We start from the raw sequence: 23809 nt of genomic DNA on the forward strand, positions 1-23809 counted from the left end.
GTAAAAGAAGGTAGAATGAACATTTATCAAGTAAACCTTTTTTAATTTTTTCCCTATTCTTAGTCGTCATAATCTCAAAAAACAATACTGGGTAAACAACTGAAATCAATTACCAGAAAGTATATTCAGAGTATCCAACGTCTATCATAAAATCCACATAAAATCAGCATGTTACCTTCAGTGACAATAGGAGGATTCATCGATGTTGGAAACCGAATATCGAAAAACCAACATCTGCAAGCATATTCAGTATACAATAAGAACAAACAACCAATATTGATCATCAAAGAGAACAATTATAAAACTAACAAATACATACCTACATAATTAGAAGCATCACCCAACCGCACATTGTCGTCGTTACGGGCGCAAGCCTCTCGGAAGTGGAGGTAAACTAAAACCCAAATATAAACAAACATCAGACCTAAAATTTCATACATTCAACTAAAATACAAATGTAACTAAGAAAATTTAATCAGATTATCAGCAAGTGGGAATGCATTAGATATAGAAAATAAATTATGAAAATATCAAACAATCAAGAAAGTAGTAATACGTGCTGACGATACTGATTAACAATAAGAACATGTAAAAGACACAAAACAAACTACAATTGCGATGGTAAGAATCGTTCATCTACAATAAATAATCGGAAGCAATGGTAAGAATCGTCCTAATTGCTTCAACAAAACTCCACTTTTGAGTATAATTCGTAGCACAAGATATAATGTTTTAATGAATGTAGCTGAAAATCAAGTACTAAATAAAATATCACAATATAAATTCAGATTAAACATTACTTTAAGTAGGCCAGAAATTGTTTAAGGTCCATGAGTATTTCTTATTTGAAGCTATTGAATATCTGGTAGTTGTATCCACATTAGCTGTATCAACATGGGTATTTCCAATTCGATTTTCATAATAATATTATGAAGTTACAGTCCCTAAAATCAAATAACCTAATGATTAATTTAGGATGTTATATCAGAACCTGGAGATCAAAATTCGAATCCGAATCTTGAACTGAACCTGAAACCCTAACTTCATCTACCACCACGTTGCAATCGTTCGTGCAATCTCTTGGGATTTTGTGGAAACCCTGGTAATTGCTTTGTGTTTGATTTAATGAAACCCCTACTTTTGTTACAAAGTACCGTGTTTTTATTATTAGAAGGGTATTTTAGTGGATGTAAAATTGATTTATTAGCTAATTTTTTTAGTGGATGATTAAGGACTGTTGGATCAAGGGGTATTATAATGTAATTTTCTAATCTAATGGTGATTAAAGGGTTTTGAAAATATTTATTAACTAATCGTGACTCTCTTTTAATGTATAATATAGTGATATTTACTTCAAATTTATAATTTATCCCCTCACATTTGGTATCTAATTGTAATTTTATCAGAAGTATAAAAGATAATTTCAGGAGTATAAACGATAATTTCACTATTTAATATAAACTCACTAAACAAAACTCACCAAATTTTTTGATGGGATTTATCTTTTTGTTCGCCAAGAGTTAGGTACCACCGCCATCACCGTTCAACTTGAAATAATTTTACGAACTAAACTCAATAAATTGTATTCGACACGGAGCTTCGATGCACTACCAACGAATCATTTTTTTAGCAATAAATATGGAAGTGATTTGAATTTACAGTTTAAGTCCTTAGATTATTTATAAACAAACAAATATAACTATTATGATATTAATTATACATGACGACTCCCCTAAGTACTATTATTTTGCTGAAAGGACTAATAATTTTTCTAAAATTTTACTCGTGGTTTACACTTCCATGATAAATATTCAATCTACTCATATTTCTCCAAATATTACGCACTATATAATTTATATATAATTAAAAATATATTAATAGTGAGAAAAAATTGTAGACATTAAGTTATTAACATCACCCAAAACCACTTTTAAAGTTTGTCAACACCAAAAACTCTTAAACTCAAACAAACTTTTAAAATTTGTCAACATCACGGGCTCTTAAACTCAATAGAGCTTTTAAAATTTGTCAGCACCACAAGCTCTTAAACTCAAAAGAACTTTTAAAATTTGTCAATACAACGGGCTCTTAAATTTAAAAGAACTTCTAAAATTTGTCAACACCACGGGCTTTTAAACTCAAAAGAATTTTTAAAATTTGTCAACACCACGAGCTCTTAAATAATTCTTCTATTTTTTCTATTTTTAGTATCGCTATTTAAATACCAATATAAAATGTGAATTACATTTTTTGCACGATTTTTTATACACTCGTGCAACACACACACACACACACACACATATATATATATATATATATATATATATATATATATATATATATATATATATATATATATAAATTCCAGACTTTAATTGAGTAATTTGATCAAGTTTGTTAGCGTTTCGTGATCATATATTCAAAATTCCAGACTTTAATTCGGTGATTTGATCAAGTTTTGATCAAAAACTTGGTGTTTAAAGGTTTTAACACAAATTTACTGAAATTTGTCATTTTACTAAAAAAAAAAATTCAATCACATGTGATTGGATTTCACATGCAGAATCACATGTGATTGAGTTTTACAATCACATGTGATTGACATTCAGAATCACATGTGATTTACTGAATGTCAAATCCAATCACATTTGATTGAAAAAAAAAAATTTCGAAAAAAATATTTTCAAAAAAAAATTTCGAAAAAAAATAAAATTTTTTTTTTTTGAAATTCTTTTTTTCGAAATTTTATTTTTCAATCACATGTTATTATCGCGCCACGTATCGCACTCTGATTGGTTTCTTGGATCTCAACTTAAAAGTTTGTCTCATTTGAATATTTCTCTTCGATACTAATATTTTCGATACAAATGTTATCAATAATAAAAATTTTTTTATTGTAATTGTATTATACATTTAATAAATATCAATATTAAAATTATTGACCACTAATCTATACAAATGTCATCACGGACCCATAAATGCACGTGCTTATAAAAACTAGTATAGATACATACAACAAAAAATTGACCGGGCGACCTAAACAAACATTTAGGTTAGGATTTTCCCCTTTTCCTCTTTCTAACATTTAGGTTAGATTTCCACCACATAAAAAAAACCCTAGAATCAATCGACAACAGCGGCGAATCTCTTCTTCAATCAAATAAACTTTTATTCAGCATGAAAACTCGCGGGTATACTAATCAATAAAACTATTTTGTTACTCTCATATTAATTTGTATATATCCAAATCTGAATCTTTCAATTGTTTACGGTTGATTGTAATTTTGTTGTTTTGAAATATAGTGGCTTATCCAGGAAGCGTAGTTCTTATAGCAATGAGTTTATCCTCAAATTGGTAAGCCTTCTTCGTGTTGTATTAATTTCATGGATAATAATTTTGTTTATGTTATTATTATTATTATGCTTATCATCATCATCATCATCATCGTAATCATCATATACGTTATAAAGTTTGTGTTTACCATTTATCTGCTTGATTTGGTCTAGGGTTATTGATGGTTTCCAACCAGCATCTGTTTTAAAGTCTTAATTTCTCATTTACAATACGCGGATGACAAAATTTTTAATAAGCATAATTTTAGTGATCTGATGAAGCTCCTCAAATGCTTCGAGAATGTGTCGGGTCTCAAAATTAATTACCATAAAAGTTCATTATTCGGATTAGGGGTGGTAAAAGAAGAAGTTAAAAATTTGGCCAATAAAGTGGGTTGTAAAGTTGGTGGAATTCCCCTTTTCTCACGTAGGTCTTCCTATTGGCCGGAATATGAATAGGGTGGAAACCCGTGATTGATAAGTTTAACTCAAAACTCACAGGATTGGAAGGCTCGAACGGTTTCAATTAAATAATTGTTCTATTAAGCTTTTCTATTAATATTTAATATATAGTAGAGATAGAGATTATTATTATAATTATAATTATAATTATAATTATAATTATAATTATAATTATGCTTATCATCATCATCATCATCATCATCATCATCATTGTAATCATCATATATGTTTTAAAGTTTGTGTTCACCATTTATCTGTCTGATTTGGTCTAGGGTTATTTGATTGTTTCCAACTAGCATCTGTTTTAGTTTTATTCAGCCTCATGAATCCTAAAAGTTTCAGCCTAAAAAGAAACAAGCTCCGTTGAAGTGTCAATATTCCATAGTTGGTGTATACAACAATAAAGGTCTTTCTAAGTTTGTTAACTGTTTTGTTGTTGTTTTTCGGCGATGTCTTGTAAAGGTTATCCCTTCTTTGTGTGCACTCATAGAAAGTTGACTGTTTGCTATGTTTTATTCCCTTGAGCAATTTAAAGATTTAAATTCCAGCATATGCGTTCCTGATTTTGTTTTATTCCCTTTAACAAAGGAGTTAAATTCCAGTATATGATGGCTTATCTTTCATGATTCTCTGATGGCATTGATAAATTAGGTGAACAAGGTAACTGCAGAAAAGGCTGAAAAAAAAAGAGACAAAAAAAGAGACAGGATGATTTTTGGTATGATTTTCCTTTCTAATCGATCAACCTAGTCTTATTGATTGATTGCCATATCACAGTTTGTAATTATAATTAATATTAGTATTAATTATTATTATTATATAATTATATATATATTGTTTTTTTTTTTTTTTTTTTTTTTTGGGTAGGGGAGGGACCTATGAAAATTCCAAGGGATTTGTATGACCTCATTAAGGAAGCGGTTCAACATAGGAGACGTTTTAAGTCACATCCAGATAACCAGAGTTATAAAGACGCTGTGCTTGGTGCTGAATATGATATTGAGGTTGTTAGTGACATGTATAAGGGAGATGATCTGCCACGTAAATGGAAATAGTATGTTTGAATTCAATCAAGGGCTCTTATATATATATATATATATATATATATATATATATATATATATATATATATATATATATATATATATAGCTTTCGAGTCTAATTGATTGATTATATATCAAATCAAGTATTTATCTTTGTAACTATTCATACATACATACAACATTATATATTACCCATTTCTTGCAGTGACCCGGACATTGCGCAGAACCTTGTAGAAAATAACCGTCTTGTTCCAGTGGAATATAAGGATACAGTTACTTATGCAAAGATAAATGGTGTGCATCTTTAATTTATTTTAATTTATTTATCTATTTTTTTTTTTTTTTTTTTTTTGCCATGTTCTTATATTTATGTACAATATTGCGCTATGGAAAAAAATTAATACCTCGTGAATGATGATAACTTAACTTGGTAACAGAACCGCCGAGGGAGATTGAGATTCCAGAAACACGTTTCGTTCACTTAAATGAGAGAGAGAAGACGATATGGCTGGATTTCAAAAAGTTCGCTAATAGGCCGGTATATATGCCTAAGATTTTCTCATCCCTTTTATTTATTTATCTATTTATTTATATCATCTACACATCTATCCCCGGGGGCTCCACACATGTTCACAGCAAGTACTTTTAATTTATTTTATATTTGCCTTTGACACCCTACACACGTGGCTCAGTTATCTTTTGGCTCCTTGTCATTTGATCTTGGGGGGAATTTACCAATGAAATTTCGTCTTCTATTGTAGCGGTACGAACTCAGAAGCAATCCTAAAAGAAAAATAAGCGATCATCATCTCCGGGGTCATGCAAATGAATTAAGGTTGCTTCAAATTGATCATCCGATGGCTATTCTTGTTGGCAACTTTGCCGTTGATACCTTCAACAAGGCCTATCAGTTGGTACGTATGTGTGGTTTCTTTAATTATCCTAGGTGGTTAGTTTTACTAATTATTATTATTATTATTATTATTATTATTATTATTATTATTATTATTATTATTATTATTATTATTATTATTATTATTATTATTATTAGCAAATTTATTTATTATATATGGTTGTTAGCTTGTCAACGAGAATCAACACAAGCGCATCGATCCTACCGAGTTTATCAAGTGCGAATATAAAATTAGTTTTGGGTACTTCCGCGAGTATTTCTTCTACATGACAATAAAGGCTGTTGAAAAGGGGAAGGAAGGCTTGTATGAAACTAAAGTTATATGTGATATGTTTGACGGTAACAGATCACTGAGCAGGTTTATTCTCTCTAAACCAACACCAGGTATGTGATTATTTGGTTGCTTCAAGTCTCAATAAGATAAGAAAAACATATATAGTTTTTGTAATCGTGTTTATTTACTTACTACTAACATATATAAGTAGCTAGTTTTTAACAAAATTTGCCTTTTTCTTCTTCTTCTTCTTCTTATATATAAAATTTCACAAAAATTGCTTGAAACTAATAAGAAATTTAAAAGGCTTTTAATTCCACCTTATTTTTTTTTTATTTTTTTTTTGAAAGGCTAATTCCACCTTATTTAATTAATTGATATATATATATATATATATATATATATATATATATATATATATATATATATATATATATATATATATATATATATATATATATATTATTTTATTTATTAATTAATATTAATATATGCATCTCCTTTCTTCCATCCTATGGTCTCTTTCCGTTTGATCTTGCATCTTATAAAGAAAACACCGATGAGAGTTCATCTAAATCTGAGGATGAGGGTGATTATGAGGATTATGGTGAGGGACATAGTAGTTCATCTGAATCTGAGGATGAGCGTGATTATGTACCTGAACCTGAATTTATGTGTACCGGGATGAGGCGTAGGCTTAAGGACGCCACTTGTAAGGGTTACGACTTCATCTGCCCGTATCGGTATGGTATGTACTTGAAGGCCTTTCTTTCTTTTTTTTCTTTCTTTCTTTGTGTGTGTGTGTGTGTGTGTGTGTGTATATATATATATATATATATATATATATATATATATATATATATATATATGCCTTTTATCAAGTATGTATGTATGTATGTATGTATGTAAGTTAGTTTAATCTAGTTTATTCTTTACTTTTCAGCATTCGAAGCTCCTTAGTTCTGCCAAGCTTGTGGTGATGTGATATGGATGGGTTTCGAAGATGGTTTTATATTTATATATCTACTTATATTATATTTTTATATATATATATATAGGGAATACTAAAGAAACCCACTTTAACCAGTATATTTTGTGTTATTCCTCACTCACGTTTTGAGGCTGTTTGAACCAGTATATTCGTGAAATTTGTGTGGTTAAGCAAGTTAACGAATGATCAACCGGTGCTTGTAGTTAAGCAAGTCAACGAATCCCGTCCATTGTATTTAATCAACTAGTGCACTTCTTAATAACTGAGCGTCAACATTCGACGGGCTTAAATCCAATTGTAAGTTGAGTACTTTTTGTTTTGATTATATATCTACTTTATTTAAGATAATGGGTCTAAACTCTAAACTAATGATTTACAAAAACCAGTTCAGTTCAAGTTCGAATCTGGTTACAACCTAATTAAATTTGGTTTAGATCCGGAAAAAAATGCCGTTATTTAAGGATCCTCTTGAACCGGTTTTTTGTCGCATTTGGTTTTGAATTTTCTTTTGGTTTCTTTTCGGATCTTATTTTTTTTTTGTTTTAATCACTAAACATGTGCGATAACATCTCGTGCAAAACAATTAGAGTCTGACTAAAGATGACATGATATATAGTATATCTTTTCACTATTCACACACATTTGTAGCCGTACAAATACTACAGGTTGAATCGACATACATAAGAGGTACTTTTGTTATTATACTACATAAAGCATGATATTCAACAACTATGAAGCTCTTTGCTTTCACAAATATGTTAGTGTTGATTGTCTGGTTGTCCGTATTTGATGCATTGTATCTAAAGTGTTTGTATGTATCGAGGATAAAAAATTGCACTTCGCTGCGGAGTAGTTTTGGTCAGTTAATGGTTGTTTAACTGTACGTTTTAAAAAATGGTTAATGGTCGTTTTTGGGTGGTTTTGTTTGATTAATTTAATATATTTAAAGGATTTTTCTAAACATAGCCCTTAGGGCTATCTTTGAGAAAATACTCAGATGCATGAGTACATCTTTTCTAGGAAGGTAGTTTTATGCAAGGTAATGAGGTGGTTATTAGCATGTTACAAGTCAATAATGCATGTCCTAGAAGTTTAAACATAATCCTTAGGACTATCTTTAGAAAAATCCATTTTTAAAAAATGGCTAACGGTTGGTTAAATAAAGGTTAAAAAAAGAAATTGAAGTAAAAAAAGTTGTAAAAAAGTAACGGAAAAAAGTTTAAAAAATAATAATATTGGCTTACTAAATTACCCACAAAGTTGGGCGTATTTACATTTACGTTATTATAAATAGTGTATGTCTTATCACAGAGAGTTTTTGTTATAAATTAATTTGTCAAAAAGTATGTATATAATATTAGTGATATTTTTATCCCAAAAAATCGGTTCGAATCCGGTTTTCTTCGGAACCAGATTAAATTTGGTTTAGATCCGGTAAAAATCCGGTTGTTTACAAGCCGTTAGATGCGAATCTTTAGAACCGTTCTTCGTTGGATCCGGTTTTGGATTTTCTTTCGGTTTCTTTTCGGATCTTTTTTTTTATATATGTCACCACCAGACTATACATGTGGGATAACATCTTGTTTAAAACAATTTGAGTTTGTCTAAAAGATGAGATAGATGATATATAGTATCTTTTCGCTCATCAAACACACTTGTACAATCGTACCCATAGAGATACTACAGTTTCAATTGATAACCATAAGGAGATACTTCTTTCTTATATATTATATAAGAAAATTTTAATACATCAGTCTTTTTAAAAATTTCTAGCTGTCAAAACATACACCCTTAGTCCTTAGATGCAAAATTTGTCTTTAATCTTAGCCTTTCAATAAATTTGATACGTATCTTCAAAACAAAAAACGTCACCCGTGTTTCAATTTGCAGTACAATCCTTTCTTCTAAATCATTCCTTATTTAATAACTGATCAAAAACGAATAGCAAATCAAACACGAGTCACGATGAAACCCTTACCCTTCTATAGATCGTTTTCATTTTATTTTATTTTTGCATCTATGAATATCAAGATATCACGATACATAAATGATTTTATAAATAAGAAAATAAAAAAAACTAATTCGATTTCTTGCCCTTATTCCTATAATTAATCATTCGATGTATATTACGTTTTAAAAGTATCAATGTTCTTATATTACTTGAAACACATAATGAAAATGGATCAAACCAAGCTACTAAAATTGATCAATCACAAAAAATTTCGTTGTGGAGGAGCGAATGGCGTGGGTTGAAATGTATTGTATGGCGTTATGTGCTTGGAAGGATACGGCATATAGAAAAGTAGCCGCAACGGTGGGGAGGTTTATGTTTTGTGACCACACAGCAGGCACATATATTGGGATGGCTAGGATGTGTATCTCTACGAAATTCAGAAACCTCATTGACGAAGAGGTGTCAGTGATTATTAATGGTGTGTCTTTTACGGTGAATGTGAAAGGAGTGGGGTCTTGGAGAGTAAAATAGGAAGAAGGTGATGAGGATGACACGGATTCAGAGGTTTCTTAAATCCCTTCATATTTCGATGATGGGGATAAAAAGGATAAGGTGGTTATTGATGAAGAGGATGTACACCAAGTTGCATCGCCTAGTAAGAAAAACGAAGATAAAAGGAATACAAATGAGCAGGGTAATGGGGTTAAACCTCAACAAGCAGTAGATAGTGAGCATCCTACACCCAATAATAAAGTGAACAAGGAAGATAAGGCTAAAGTTGGTGATGGTTATTCATGTGTATTTTCTAAAGAATTGGACCAAATGGCTAAGGTAGGGGCAAAAGCGGGGTTCGATGAAAATAAGATTAGAGAGTTGTTGGCTGAGTTTATCGATCAATTAGGGGTGGTGTCTAATAGTCAATGAAGCTTCTATCAGTCAATATTAGGGGGAGTAAAAAGAGGTACAAAAGGGTTTGGGTAAAGGAAATGTGTTTTGCTAATAATATTCAATTTTTGGGGATTCAAGAATCTAAACTGGTGTCATTGGAACTCTTTCGTATCAAATCAATGTGGGGTAATTATACTTTTGATTATGCATGCTCGCTTTCTAGAGTTTTTTTCAGGAGTATTGAATTCTGTTTGGGATCCTAATTTCTTTATTAAAGAACGGGTGTGGTGCGATACTAACTTTATTATTGTGAAAGAAAGTGGACTTGTTCGAATGCGGTATTCTATATGGTGAATGTTTATGGTCCAAACGACCCCGTGAAAAAACGGTTACTATGGGACAGATTGTATAATTTTATTAACTCAAATGAAGGAGAATATGTTTTTTTTGGGGACTTCAACGAAGTTAGAGAGGAAGTGGAAAGATTTGGTTCGAACTATCATGTGGACGAGGCTTTGACTTTTAATATGTTTATTGGGAATACGGGTCTGGTAGATATCCCGTTGAGTGGAAGGAGATTCACATGGGTGAATAAAGCGGCTTCCAAAATGAGTCGTATTGACCGTGTTCTCATTTCTCCCAATGTGTTTGATATTTTTACAGATTAAAAGTTATCTACCTTAACACGAGGTTACCCTGATCATTTACCATTGTTATTACAAGACTTGAAGCTTGATTTTGGTCCTTCGCCTTTCAAGTGTTTCGATTCATGGTTTCTTTATGATGATTTTGATTCGGTAGTAAGCATCGCTGCTTCAGAAGTTATGGATAATTCCAATATATCTCTTCACGAGAAGATGAAGCATGTAAAGTCAAAAATCAAAGTTTGGATTAAAGTTAAAAAAACGAACGAGAAAACTAGGAAATCGCATACTATGGATCAGATTAATAAGATCGGAACAAATGGGCAAGCAGTAGATGAGGAGATAAATGAAAGATTGAATCTGGTGCATGAATTCGATAATATTCAAAAAGTTGAAGAGTTAGATGTTATACAACAAAGCCGTATTAAATGGGATGCGGAAGGGGACGAAAACTCACGATATTTTCACTGTTTACTTAAACAACACCGTAATGATCACATGATTAAAGGGATTTCAATCAATGGGGTTTGGGTTGTTAATCCAACTCTTATTAAACAAGCATTTTTTAATTTTTTTCTCCCAGAAATTTGAGGTGCAGAATGCATGTAGGCAAGCTCCACAATTTACTCTAGATTATGTGTTGTCTTTAGAGGAAGCTAATGATATGGAAAAGGAAATAACTGAAATGGAAGTAAAAAAGGCGATATGGGATTGTGGCAGTTACAAAGAGCCGAGTTCTGACGGATTCAATTTTGCGTTTATTAAAAGATATTGGGAGATTCTTAAAGACGAGTTGGTAAAAACAGTGATAGATGCTTTTGCATTGAAGAAGATGCCCAAAAGAAGCAGGGTCCGCGTTCTTCATCACTTTAATTCCTAAGGTAAAAATTCATTCATTTATTAAAGATTATAGACCTATATCTTTAGTTGGTATTATTTACAAGGTGATTACTAAGATTATGGCGTCTAGAATTGTGAAGGTGATAGATAAAATCATTTGTAAAGAACAATCCGCTTTTATTGCGGGTCGTCAAATATTAGATGGCCCATTTATTTTGAATGAAATTCTAGAGTGGTGCAAGAAGCGAAAAGAAAAATTGATGCTCTTCAAGATTGATTTTGATAAAGCATATGGCACGGTCCATTGGGAGTTCCTTGATTTTATGCTCAATACTCTCGGGTTCGGTTCTAATTGGCGAGCATGGGTGAGAATGATTCAACAATCTTCTCGGACATCTATTCTTGTCAATGGAAGTCCCACTAACGAATTCCCGGTTCGTAGAGGTTTGAGGCAAGGTGACCCGTTAAGCCCTTTCTTGTTTTTGATTATCATGGAAGGTCTTCATTTATGCATCAAAGAGAAAATTGTTGAAGGGGCGTTTCAAGGTGTTTCAATAGGTAACAATTTAACTCCGGTTTCTCATTTATTTTATGCGGATGATGTGGTTGTTATATCTAGTTGGAATAGAGAGAACTTGGAATATTTGTTACAAATTTTGGATAACTTTCATGCATATTCTGGTTTACAAATTGATATTGCTCCATTTATACATATTTATTACGCAATATCGACCTCATTTTACTCGGTTTTGATGATCGTTGGGGCTTTAGAATTGCTTTCCTGTGCCAAAGTGTCCACTCAAGGCAAAATGTCTAACTTGGTGTAAAATTGACCAAGAAATGCTCAAAAAGTGCAAAGAATTTGACAAGTGCAGGAAACAATACCAAGAGCGCCGCACGTTGAACAGGTGCGCCGCACCTAGCCGCCAAAAGCGCCACACCTCAAGTAAGAGCGGCGCAGTCACCAACGTTTTGTCTCAATTTCTTCACAGTGAGCAGAAGCGTCACACCTAAGGCCAAGAGCGCCGCTCCTACAGTTACAAGAGCGCCGCACCTAAGTCAACAACGCCGCACCAAAGCAAGCCAAGAGCGCCGCACCTGTGCTAAGAGCGCCGCACCTACCTGTGCTAAGAGCGCCGCACCTACTTCAAGAGCGGCGCTCCTGTCGCTGTTTCAACCCATTTTGCTCACCACTATAAATAGAATAAGATGGGTCATTTCAAGAGAGAGCTGCAGTTTTCACTCCGAAAAACACACACTAAACCCTAATTTTATCATCCATTAGAGTTTAAAGGTTAATTGGAGGAATCAAGCTCAAGTTTCATCTTCATTAGTGCTAGATCTATCTTTATTCATCAAATTGGGTTGTAATCTTAACTTTAATCTTTCTAGTTTTGAATCAATTAGTTGTAATCTTTACTTAATCTTCATTTAAGTTTAATCTTTGCTTGTAATCTTTGTTTTTCATCATCTATCTTTGAATCTTAGCCTGTAATCATTAACAATGGTGTTTATTGAAGTTTTCATGATTATTGTTAGTGTAATCTTTTCTATGAGTAGCTAAATCACTTGTGTTTGCTTATCTATGAATCTTTAATGCATGATGTGCCCTTAATCTATTGAATGGAAGTTGTTTTTGAATGAAAATACATGAGCTAGTGTTATTGAGTTAGCCATGAGGTCCATTGCTATGTTTGATATTGGTTTTACTTTGATTGCATGGATTGAGTAGCTCCTTAAGTGATTTTGGTAGTGAATCAATTTATGCTTCAACACCTTTGGTGATCTAGACAACTAGAATAGGAATTTCAAGTGATTGTGTTTCTAGGCTAGGTTGGTTTTCAATTGACCTTTGTTCATCATAGTGGTGTTTGACTATCTTAGGTGACTTTGATAGTTGGTTTTAAGTGATTTTAACCCTGGCATAATCTCAATAATCAACTCATACATTACTTGATCTAGTGTTGCTAAGCTTATGTGAATTCGCAAGGTAAAATTGGATTAAGAATATTTACTAGTTCAAACAACTTAAGTGATAACAATTTGGGGAAAACAAGGGCCATCTAAGCATCAAGAGGATTAGATAAGTGAACACTCTTCATCATATTGATTACTTCTCGTTACTTGTTACTTGTTTAGTTTAGTTTGTTAATTGCAAATTTAGGTAATTAGTCAAATCTCTCGCAAACCCCCCAATCAAAACAAAACCCCTAGGATAACTATTAGTTCCAAATACATAATCTAAGCCGCTCTCTCAGGACGAACTTGATAAGAATACTTGCATTAAGTACTATAGCAACCGGGTTTTTAAGTGCTCGATAGATTGTGCGTGCTTTTTGTGTTATTTGAATCTTGTATAAATTTGGGAAGTTATGTATGGTATATTCACGTCACGTCACACTTTCTTGGCGCCGCTGCCGGGGAGCGGTTAGCTAAGTTAGTTTGTGTATTTGGTGTAAGCTTTTAGTTATTCGATCCTTTTGTAAGGATTCGTCCTTACAAAAGTTACTTTTATTGTCTTTTATTTATTATTTTGTATTGGATAATCACTTGTGTTTTTGTTGTCTTGAAGGATTAGGTCTATTGGTGTATGATAAGAAGGTCCCGCAAGGATCAAGATTTCACACAACCATTTTCCGATCCGGAGAAACACATACACGGGGTTTATATGCGTAGAGAAAAATGGGAATTAAGGAAGAATTTTGAGGTTTTGCCATTCGGTTTGATAGAAATGGACGGAGAAGAAGAGGGTAATCTAAATGGTGTTCCTCCACCGGGTGTTAATGAAGTAGTTGCAAATGATCCAAATGACACTCCGATGTGGAATGTTAGAATGGTGGCACAAACGGTTGTGCCTTCGGCCATCACAAAACCACCAATCACGGCGGAAAATTGGAAGATCGAGTGTAACTTTTTCACAATGTTCAAGGATAGACTTTTTCGCGAGCTTATAGATGAAAACCCTTTTGATCACATGCAATATTTTAACGATATTTGTGATATCTACAAAAACAAGGATGTCACCGAGGATGCTTTTAAGCTAAGAGCATTCCCATTCATGCTTGATGGGGAAGCTAAGGCTTGGTTAAGGAACTTGCCATCGGATTCTATTAGATCTTTTCAAGATTTGAATGAAGCATTTATTAATCACTTTTTCCCACCTTCAAAGGTGGAGCGTTTAAGAATGGAAATTAATGGGTTCACGCAAAGGGGAGATGAGTCTTTGTATGATGCGTGGGTGCGTTTCAAGAAGTTATTAAGAGCTTGCCCACCGCATGGTTTAACCAAGAAGGAGTACATCAATACGTTCTACCGGGGTACCAATTTTCAAACGAAGCAATACCTTGATTCATCTTCGGGTGGAGTGTTTATGTACAATTCTCCCAATGCGGCCGAAAAGTTACTAGAGGACATCGCGGTTAATACATATGAATGGGCACCTTCACCAAGAGATTTGGCGAGAAAGAATGTGGCTCAAGTGGAGAGTGAAGATGGGCAAGTTACCTTGGCAAGCTTGAATAACCAATTTCAATTATATGGGAAAGAATTGAAAAAGATACAACAAACACTAGTGGCTATGCAAGTAGGTTGTCAAAGGTGTGAAGGACCACACCTCACCAAAAATTGTCCCCGAGTTAATCAATGTACCCACATTGACTTGGATGACATTCCTATGAATTCGGAAGCTCATGTAAACTTTGTGAGCAACCAAAATTTTCAAAGAGGGGGAACTTCGAACCAAGGCAACAACTCTTATCAATCGAACAATAGCTACTACAATCCTAACCAAAAACAAGTATCATTCAACACTCAATCCAATACACCTCCCGGATTCTCCAACCAAAACCGAAACCAAGGATACAATTCCAACTATAACCAAAACCGCCAAAATAACTTCCAATCCCACAACCAACAAAGTTACAACAACCAATCTTACAACCCAAATTACCAAGGAAACCAAAGTTATCAAAACCAAGGTTATAGTCAACCTCAAAATAACCAAGGTTACAATCAACAACCGCAACAAACTCAACCAAATAACCAAGCTTCACAACCTTCTAAAAGTCTAGAGGAACTTATGCAAACTTATATCAAGAAGGTGGAATCGACCGAAGCGCTATTATTAAAGGAAAATGAGTTCTTAAAGCAATAAATTCGGCACAACCAAGCCTCATTCCAAAATCTTGAGAGCACCGTGGGGAGACTTTCAAGTCAAGTTGCCGAAAGACCTCAAGGAACCTTACCATCCAACACTCAAGTTAACCCAAGCACCAATTATAACAACCACCGGAATAATCAAAATAACAACAACACCACTAGAGTTATTCCAATAGAAAGCAACACTACCAATCAAAATGCCAACCAAGCAAGCTCTTCAAATCCTAACAACAATTATGCTCAAGTGAATTCTATTTCTTCAACGGAAGAGGAGGGGGAATCGAATCTCCTCAAGTCTTTGCAATTGACCTTGATGAAGGAGAGTTTGATTTGGACGGAGCTTTAGACATGGATACCATGGATCTTGGTGTGTTCAAGTTTTCGGATGATTCGACCGAGGCGGAATTCATTCCCTTTCAAGTAAAAAGTGTTATGACAATGGAAACTACCGGGTTGATATGCAAGAGTCTAGAGGGTGAATTGAAGTAGGTTGAATTGGGTGACTTGGAGAAAAGTGATACGGTAGAAAGCATCTTGGATATTAAAGCACAAAGCTAGAGCGTTGAGGTACTCAAGCCATCAATTGAAGGAAACAAGAAAACACCCGTATCCAAACCTCAAACATTACCTCCTACACATATAAAGGATGTGGATTGTAAGTTGACCCAAGATGAAAACCGTAATATTTATGTCAAACTTCCCTTGGCGGAAGTGCTTGAAAACATGCCCAATTATGGGAAATTCTTGAAAGCACTTATGGCCAAGAAGGGAGAAGTTGAACAAGCATCCACCACTTTCTTGCTTAAGGAGTGTGATGGAATTTTGAAAAAGCAAAACCTACCAACTAAAATGGGCGATCCCGGACCATTTTTAATACCATGCAAAGTAAACGGGTCGGAACCATTTACTTCATTAGCCGACTCGGGGGCTAGCATAAATTTCATGCCCCTATCCATTTATAAAAAGCTTGGCCTAGGAGACCTTTCACCCACCAAAATGGGAGTGAAATTAATTGACCAATCAATTAACCCAAGTGTGGGGATCGCCGAAGACCTAATTGTTAAAGTTGGGAGCATGGAATTTCCAACCGACTTTGTAATTGTTGATATAAAGGAAGACCCGGTTGTACCCCTTGTATTAGGGAGGCCATTCTTGGCAACCACGGGTTCTTTCACGGGTTCTTTCACGGGTTCTTTCTTTGACTTTAGAACCAGAAAGTTGACCCTTAGAGACAAAGGGAAATGCGTAAGCATTAAGAGCAAAAGTGTTAAGTTACCAACAAAACCTTTGACCACACCACAAGTTGTTGCTAGTGTGCAATGTGCTACTAGCCCAAAACTAGTTGGTTCACCAACTAGAAGTGGTGGTTTGACTAGAAAAGTCTCAAGTAAGCTTAATCATAGAAATAACGCTATTGACAAATCGATATGGAAATTATATGGTCAAATTCATCATGTCTCATCTCAAAAGGATGAGAAGTTGAGAAAATGTTTAGTTTCAAACTTGTCAAAGCAGGAAAAATGCAAGCTTGAGGAATTGATCAAGGAAACCAAGGCGATTAATGATTGGATAATGTTGGTAATCAATGAAAGTGAAAAAGGTAACGGTTCACTTAGCTCAAGGGGTGGAGAGGTATACCACCCCGGAGTTAGCTAAGATCCACGTGGAAGTTGAGTCGGGTGATAGACTCGTTAAACAATTTCCACAATCTTGTTTATAGCTTTCTTTAATTGCATTGCATATAGGATTGTATTATATTTCTTTTTAGTAGTCATCATGCATTTAGATAAATTTCGTGCACTTTGTTAAAATGGAAAAATCCAAAAATAGTTTGTTAACATGGTCAAAATTTACTTAAAAAGAAGGAAATGCTGCTTCAGGCCCAAGTGCGGCGCACCTGGGGAAGGTGCGGCGCTCTTACCACTCAAGAGCGACGCTTCTGACTCAGGAGCGACGCTTTTTCATATGGTTTTGGAACAATTTTTGATCAGTAGCCAAGAGCGCCGCTCTCACCTCCAGGAGCGACGCTCTTGCTTGTCCAGGAGCGACGCTCTTAGTCTAACTGCGGCGCTTTTGGTGCAGGCAGGTGCGGCGCACCTGACCCAGGTGCGGCGCTCTTGCATCTGGTACTTAAACAATTTTAAACGGCCAAAACCCCATTTTTTCACACCCAACTCACTTTTTCTCTCAAATAGCGGCGCAATTACAACCCTAATCACCAAAATTCGACCCAATACTTCAAATTACATACATTTTCTTGCAAATCTTCATCATTTAACATGGGAAAAGTAAGAATCTTTCATTCTAATTCGTTCTTTAACATGATTTGAGTGATTTTTACAATTTTTTTCTATATGCTTAATTAGTAGATTATGCTTGAATAATGATGTTAATGTTCAATTTGTTGATGATTCTAGACTACATTGTTGTTGATTAACGTGTTTTGCATGATTTGTTACAACGATTTCAACTTTGAATTTCTAGGGTTCATCCAATTTGGGGTTTTAAAATTCGAACCAAATTAATGTGTTAGGTGTTGATATTGTTGCTTAATTGATAGTCTACCATGATAATCTTGCTTTGAATCCAACTTTTATGCTTGTATGATTTGATATTGCAAATTAGGGTTCATGAGCTAGGGTTTTGACTTGGTTTGACTAATTCGGGTTGTGGTTTTTGTTAATGTGCCTGCTTGCGGTATATTGTTATCATAACATGTAAAGTTGAAAAGATTTAATGATTACTCTTGTCTTAGTCAAATTTTTCACTAATTAGGCTTTGACTAGGGTTGACTTTTTGAAACTTTTTCATGTTGACTATGTTTGACCAAGAGGAACTTAATAGATAAATACAATGCATGCTTAGCTTATGATACCACATGTTGTTAACGAATCTTTTGCATGAGCTAAATGTGCAACTTTTTATAAGAATGTGGAAGTTTACTAAGTTGTTGCCCATGTTTGATCTCACTTGTTGTCATGACTTAATGCACTTGTTTTATTCATATTTGCTATTCACGCACATACCTTATATGATGGAACTAATTGTGAATTTTGGAAATCAACTTGGGAATTGTGGCATAAGATTGAAATTGAATTGTTATGAGCTAACTTGTATTTCTCCACAATGTTTTTCTTTGTTGCTTTGACATGCAGACTAATGTTCCAACACAATCACATGGCGGCTCAGGTAGCGGGAAGCGTCAAAAGATTATTGGGGTTAAGGGAAGGGGCAAAAGGCCCGCACAAGAAGTTGCAGACGCTGAGGATGAGGAAATGCCTCAGGTCTCCGAGGATGTTCAGAGGCTCTCTACGGACCCTTGGTTGCAAGCAATCTTAATTAACCCACGCTTCAGGGATGGTTTGACTATTAGGCTCAAAGATAAATTCTATGTTGGGAAAACGATTGATTGGACACTTTTAGACGAGGGTGGTTTCACGAATGAGATAGAAAAACTTTTTGAGGTTGAGTATGAACATATGAAGATCAATCCATGGGTCCCAATTTTAAGGTACAATGAGCCCATTTACCCTGTCCCTACCCTAGAGTTCGCCTCAACTTTAATTGTGAACTTCCATGTGTCAAGCATCACCGATCCAAGCTACATGAACTTCCAACTGGGGGGAAAACAAAGATCCATGAGCATGCTTCAATTTATTCGAGCCTTAGAAATTTATTCAGAGTTTAGGAATTCCGATGACCTTTGGGAATACCTTTCAATATGCCACATTCCAGTCCTCAACCCCGAAAACTTTAACTATCCTGCGTCCTGGAATGAAATCAGTAGTGGAGTTTTTGGCCCGGGCAAAACCGTGGCCAACACCCTTAGGAACCACGACTTTAGGACTATAGCTAGTTTTATCGCAAACACCGTCAACTACCGCTACAATAGCAACGAGAAGATGTCTTACCTTGATATTTGGCTTACTCACCAAATCTTCAAAAAGACACACATCCATGTCCCTCACGTAATTAACGACTATCTCTTTGACAAAACGGGGACAAAAGAGAAAAAGGGTACGGTTGGAGGTGTGTTTGTGACCAAGATTGCTAAGAGTTTAAGGATTGATCTTTCAAGGTTCACACCCATGAAAATGAATCAATTTAGCTATTCGGATTTCAAAGGGGGGAAAATTCTTAAGCGGGATATGAACAAAAATATGAGGAAATGGTTTAATTATGGTAGAGGCGAGGAAGAAGCGGAGGAAAGGGCTAGACGTGAAAGCATGCGGTCTCAAGGTCAAGGTAGTAGTGTTCCGAGTGAGTATGATCCCGAATGGATTGCAAACCAATTTGAGCAAATCAACATCAACCAACAAAATCAGGCATACGAGGCGACCTATAATTTTTCGGGGCTCCGTGCGGTTTCACAATGGCAAGTCCATTGTAGTCAACTTAGCCATGCGGACCCAAATGCCCCACAACCATTTGTCCCCACGTATGACCCGTATGATCAACAACACCCGCAATCTCAACCGTTTATTGACTATGACCCAAACGAGGCGTATAGGAGGGCCGAGGAGTTTGCTTACTTTGAAAGCTTGAGGAACCAACAACCACAAGATCCAAATCAACAAACCATGCCGCCAAACTACTATGACTACCCGAATCCGGACCAAGCCGGAAGTTCTTACTCCGGAGGGTATAGTTGGTGGTAAATTCTATGGTTGTGTTCTCGCTCTCTTAACTCTTGTTTCAGTAAAAACTTATGGTGTTTGTTTGTTGGTGCAACTTTTTATTTAACTCGTTGGTTTGTAATAATCATGGGCGGACGGTTTGGGAGGAGACTTGAACAAATGTTTGAATGTCTTGGCGTGTTTGAAAACTATTTTGATTGTGGTTGAATGATCGAATTTGAATCCGGAGGGTATGTGATTCCCGGATAAAACAATTTTAATTTGGTGATGGTTTGTAATAATTAAGCACTATTCTAGGAACATGACGTTTATCTATGAATGTTTGTGTTTGATATCACTTGTTTATTCGAATTGTGCATGCATGTGGTGGTTATCATTGTTGTTATTTTGTGTTTGTGGTGATTATCGTTTGCTTGTGATATTGGTGACATAAATTGTTTGGTTGTGTGAATCGTCATGGAGATAGTTTTTGGTATACTTGCTTGATATTTTTGGATTATTGTGGGTTTATTGTGGGCGCTCATACTCACCCGAGTATAGCCCCACACATTTTTGTACCTTGTGAGCATACTTCAAATTGTAGGGAATGCCATATTCACTTGGCTCCTTCTTTTGGCTCAACTAAGGGTGCAACAACATGCAAGCAAATTTGGTGATTAAGTTTCTCGAATGGTGACGACAAAGATCGATTGATCTACTCCGGTTTTTATTTTCTCTTCTCTTCTCTATTCTATTTCGAAATGCCCCTCAATTTTCTAAAAATTCTTTCGTTTAATACAACGAGGGCATTGCATCAAACTAAATGTAGGGGGAAGAGTAAATCTCGGGTCATTTTGAACTTTTTCGAGTTGAACTTATCACATACGCTCTATAAATGCTAAAACTTGCATTGTTGATCAATTTTTGGAACAAGTTTTTAACCATTACATTAACCAACATCATAAACATCTAAAACGGTTAAAACTTGTGAATGTTTTTAAACTTTTTGGAAAAAGTAAAGTCTTTTTCCATTGTGCTTCAAATCTTTGGGGAAGTAAAGTCTTCCTTTATATTGGCAATTGTAACACCACGTGGAAGTAAAGTCTTTCACTTTCATGAGATTTTGTGCTTCAAATGTTAAACATCAAAAGAAAAAAATCAAATTTGTGCTTGAAAGTTAAAGTCTTTCATGCACATTGCTTCAAAAACCAAGTGTTTAAAGCTTCGTGCCTTAGCACTCCCGGATGACTCAAGTCCATCCATCTTGGTAGGGAGTAAAGTCTCCCGAATTTCGTACTACTTGGTGTGGGACACTTTCTAATCCACACCATTTCATATTGACATTGGTTGTTTCATCATTTCAAGATGGCTCAACCGATGTATCATACCGAGGGAAGAGGAGCCACCGTGCTTCAACGTGTGCTATCTTCTTGATGAAGAGCAATGGCTTCGTGCTAGTGTTGCTAGACAACACAACCCATAGCCAAAAGCTATGGCACCTTGTTGAGATTTCAACTAACGGAAAGGTAGTAGCTACTTCCTACCTTTTCTTAAAATAAGCATAAAAGCTTGTTATGTGGGAAATAGAAAAATCAAACACTTGGAAGTAAAGTCTTCCAAGTAATCTCGGGTACCAACCTTGAAAGTAAAGTCTTTCAAGTTAAGTTTTTGTTCCAAACTTGGGAGTTAAAGTCTCCCAAGTAAAGTTGTCTCATTTAGGGAGTAAAGTCTCTCTAACCGAGTGTTAAAGGTTTCATCTTTATCACTCGAGTGTGGTTCATACCCGCTCGTCAAGGAATTCAATTCCGCCCAAAAAAATTTTGGAATTGATGGATCTCTTATTTTGGCCACGTGGGGCCCCAATTCCACGAACCTCCTTCAATGCTTTCGCCCTACTATGAGAGAAACCATAGAGTTGTGATAGAAAGCTTGATGAGTGCCGTTCATCCTATGCCCGGATCGACCATAAAGATAGGGGTAACCAGTCCTCTACGCTTTGGCGCACCCACCTTAACCCTAAACTTGGAATTGACGGTATCATATTTTGGAATTGACGAAAAGTTAGATGTTTTGGGGGCATGGAGGTGGAAGAGGGATAGCCATCGCGGGGTTGATTGAAGGATCATATTTTTCGGGGCGTGTGCTTATTACTTGAAAGAATTCTTGGCGAACGGTAATTTTGATGATCTCTCATGACCCATTCCTAATTTGGGTACATTTTGTGATCTTTATGGTGATCTAAGCTTGTTGTCTATATTTCATATCACCTTGTTTGTATAGTGGTGAATGTGCTTATTTTGTGAATAGCGTTGATTTTTGGCTTGATTGATGGCTATCCCGCGAATCCTACATTATTGGTCAAGGTCAAGGAGGTCAAGGTGTTTATTGTAATAATCCTAAGGCTTGATGATTTAGTGTTTGATGGCCTCTTAGGTGATGTAGATTGATCTTGACCGGGGAATGATTGTTTCGGGTAGACCTAGGTATGAATTGTTGATTGATTTGGTGGTAATTGAAGACTATGGAGACGTTAATTCATGCTCAAGCCACTAGTAGAAGGAGATGAATAGGAGAATGCTTAGTCCTCGGCAATATTAAGAAGGTCTTGGAGTTCATGTTAGCCAACTAGTGCTCATTCTAAGAAGGTATCACTTATTGCCTACATTGCACTTTGGCTCTAATCATTAATCGTTTATTTGCTCCAAGCCTTGTTCTATTGATTTGCTTGCTTGAGGACAAGCAAGGTTCAAATGTAGGGGGTTTGATATTGCTCCATTTATACATATTTATTACGCAATATCGACCTCATTTTACTCGGTTTTGATGATCGTTGGGGCTTTAGAATTGCTTTCCTGTGCCAAAGTGTCCACTCAAGGCAAAATGCCTAACTTGGTGTAAAATTGACCAAGAAATGCTCAAAAAGTGCAAAGAATTTGACAAGTGCAGGAAACAGTACCAAGAGCGCCGCACCTTGAACAGGTGCGCAGCACCTAGTCGCCAAAAGCGCCGCACCTCAAGTAAGAGCGGCGCAGTCACCAACGTTTTGTCTCAATTTCTTCACAGTGAGCAGAAGCGTTGCACCTAAGGCCAAGAGCGCCGCTCCTACAGTTACAAGAGCGCCGCACCTAAGTCAACAACGCAGCACCAAAGCAAGCCAAGAGCGCCGCACCTGTGCTAAGAGCGCCACACCTACCTGTACTAAGAGCGCCGCACCTACTTCAAGAGCGGCGCTCCTGTCGCTGTTTCAACCCATTTTGCTCACCACTATAAATAGAATAAGATGGGTCATTTCAAGAGAGAGCTGCAGTTTCGACTCCGAAAAACACACACTAAACCCTAATTTCATCATCCATTAGAGTTTAAAGGTTAATTGGAGGAATCAAGCTCAAGTTTCATCTTCATTAGTGCTAGATCTATCTTTATTCATCAAATTGGGTTGTAATCTTAACTTTAATCTTTCTAATTTTGAATCAATTAGTTGTAATCTGTACTTAATCTTCATTTAAGTTTAATCTTTGCTTGTAATCTTTGTTTTTCATCATCTATCTTTGAATCTTAGCTTGTAATCATTAACAATGGTGTTTATTGAAGTTTTCATGATTATTGTTAGTGTAATCTTTGCTATGAGTAGCTAAATCACTTGTGTTTGCTTATCTATGAATCTTTAATGCATGATGTGCCCTTAATCTATT

General features: G+C 35.3%; 2 protein-coding genes across 2 annotated transcripts; both read left to right on the forward strand.

The window, feature by feature from the left end:
• The first annotated feature begins 3038 nt into the window (after positions 1-3038).
• LOC139874402 (uncharacterized) lies at positions 3039-7228 on the forward strand. Its single transcript, XM_071861839.1, has 10 exons — positions 3039-3191; positions 3304-3355; positions 4447-4513; positions 4663-4849; positions 5045-5133; positions 5277-5377; positions 5601-5753; positions 5920-6136; positions 6577-6774; positions 6970-7228. The coding sequence occupies exons 1-10, from the start codon at positions 3178-3180 to the stop codon at positions 6984-6986; spliced, it is 1095 nt and encodes a 364-aa protein (XP_071717940.1). The 5' UTR covers positions 3039-3177; the 3' UTR covers positions 6987-7228.
• A 3455-nt stretch (positions 7229-10683) lies between these two features.
• LOC139904459 (uncharacterized) lies at positions 10684-11383 on the forward strand. The gene is made up of 2 exons (XM_071886385.1): positions 10684-11028; positions 11087-11383. Exons 1-2 carry the CDS (start codon positions 10684-10686, stop codon positions 11381-11383), a joined length of 642 nt encoding a protein of 213 aa, XP_071742486.1.
• The last annotated feature ends 12426 nt before the right edge of the window (positions 11384-23809 follow it).

This window comes from Rutidosis leptorrhynchoides, chromosome 1 (genome assembly GCF_046630445.1).
Source record: "Rutidosis leptorrhynchoides isolate AG116_Rl617_1_P2 chromosome 1, CSIRO_AGI_Rlap_v1, whole genome shotgun sequence".
NCBI classification, from domain to species: domain Eukaryota; kingdom Viridiplantae; phylum Streptophyta; class Magnoliopsida; order Asterales; family Asteraceae; genus Rutidosis; species Rutidosis leptorrhynchoides.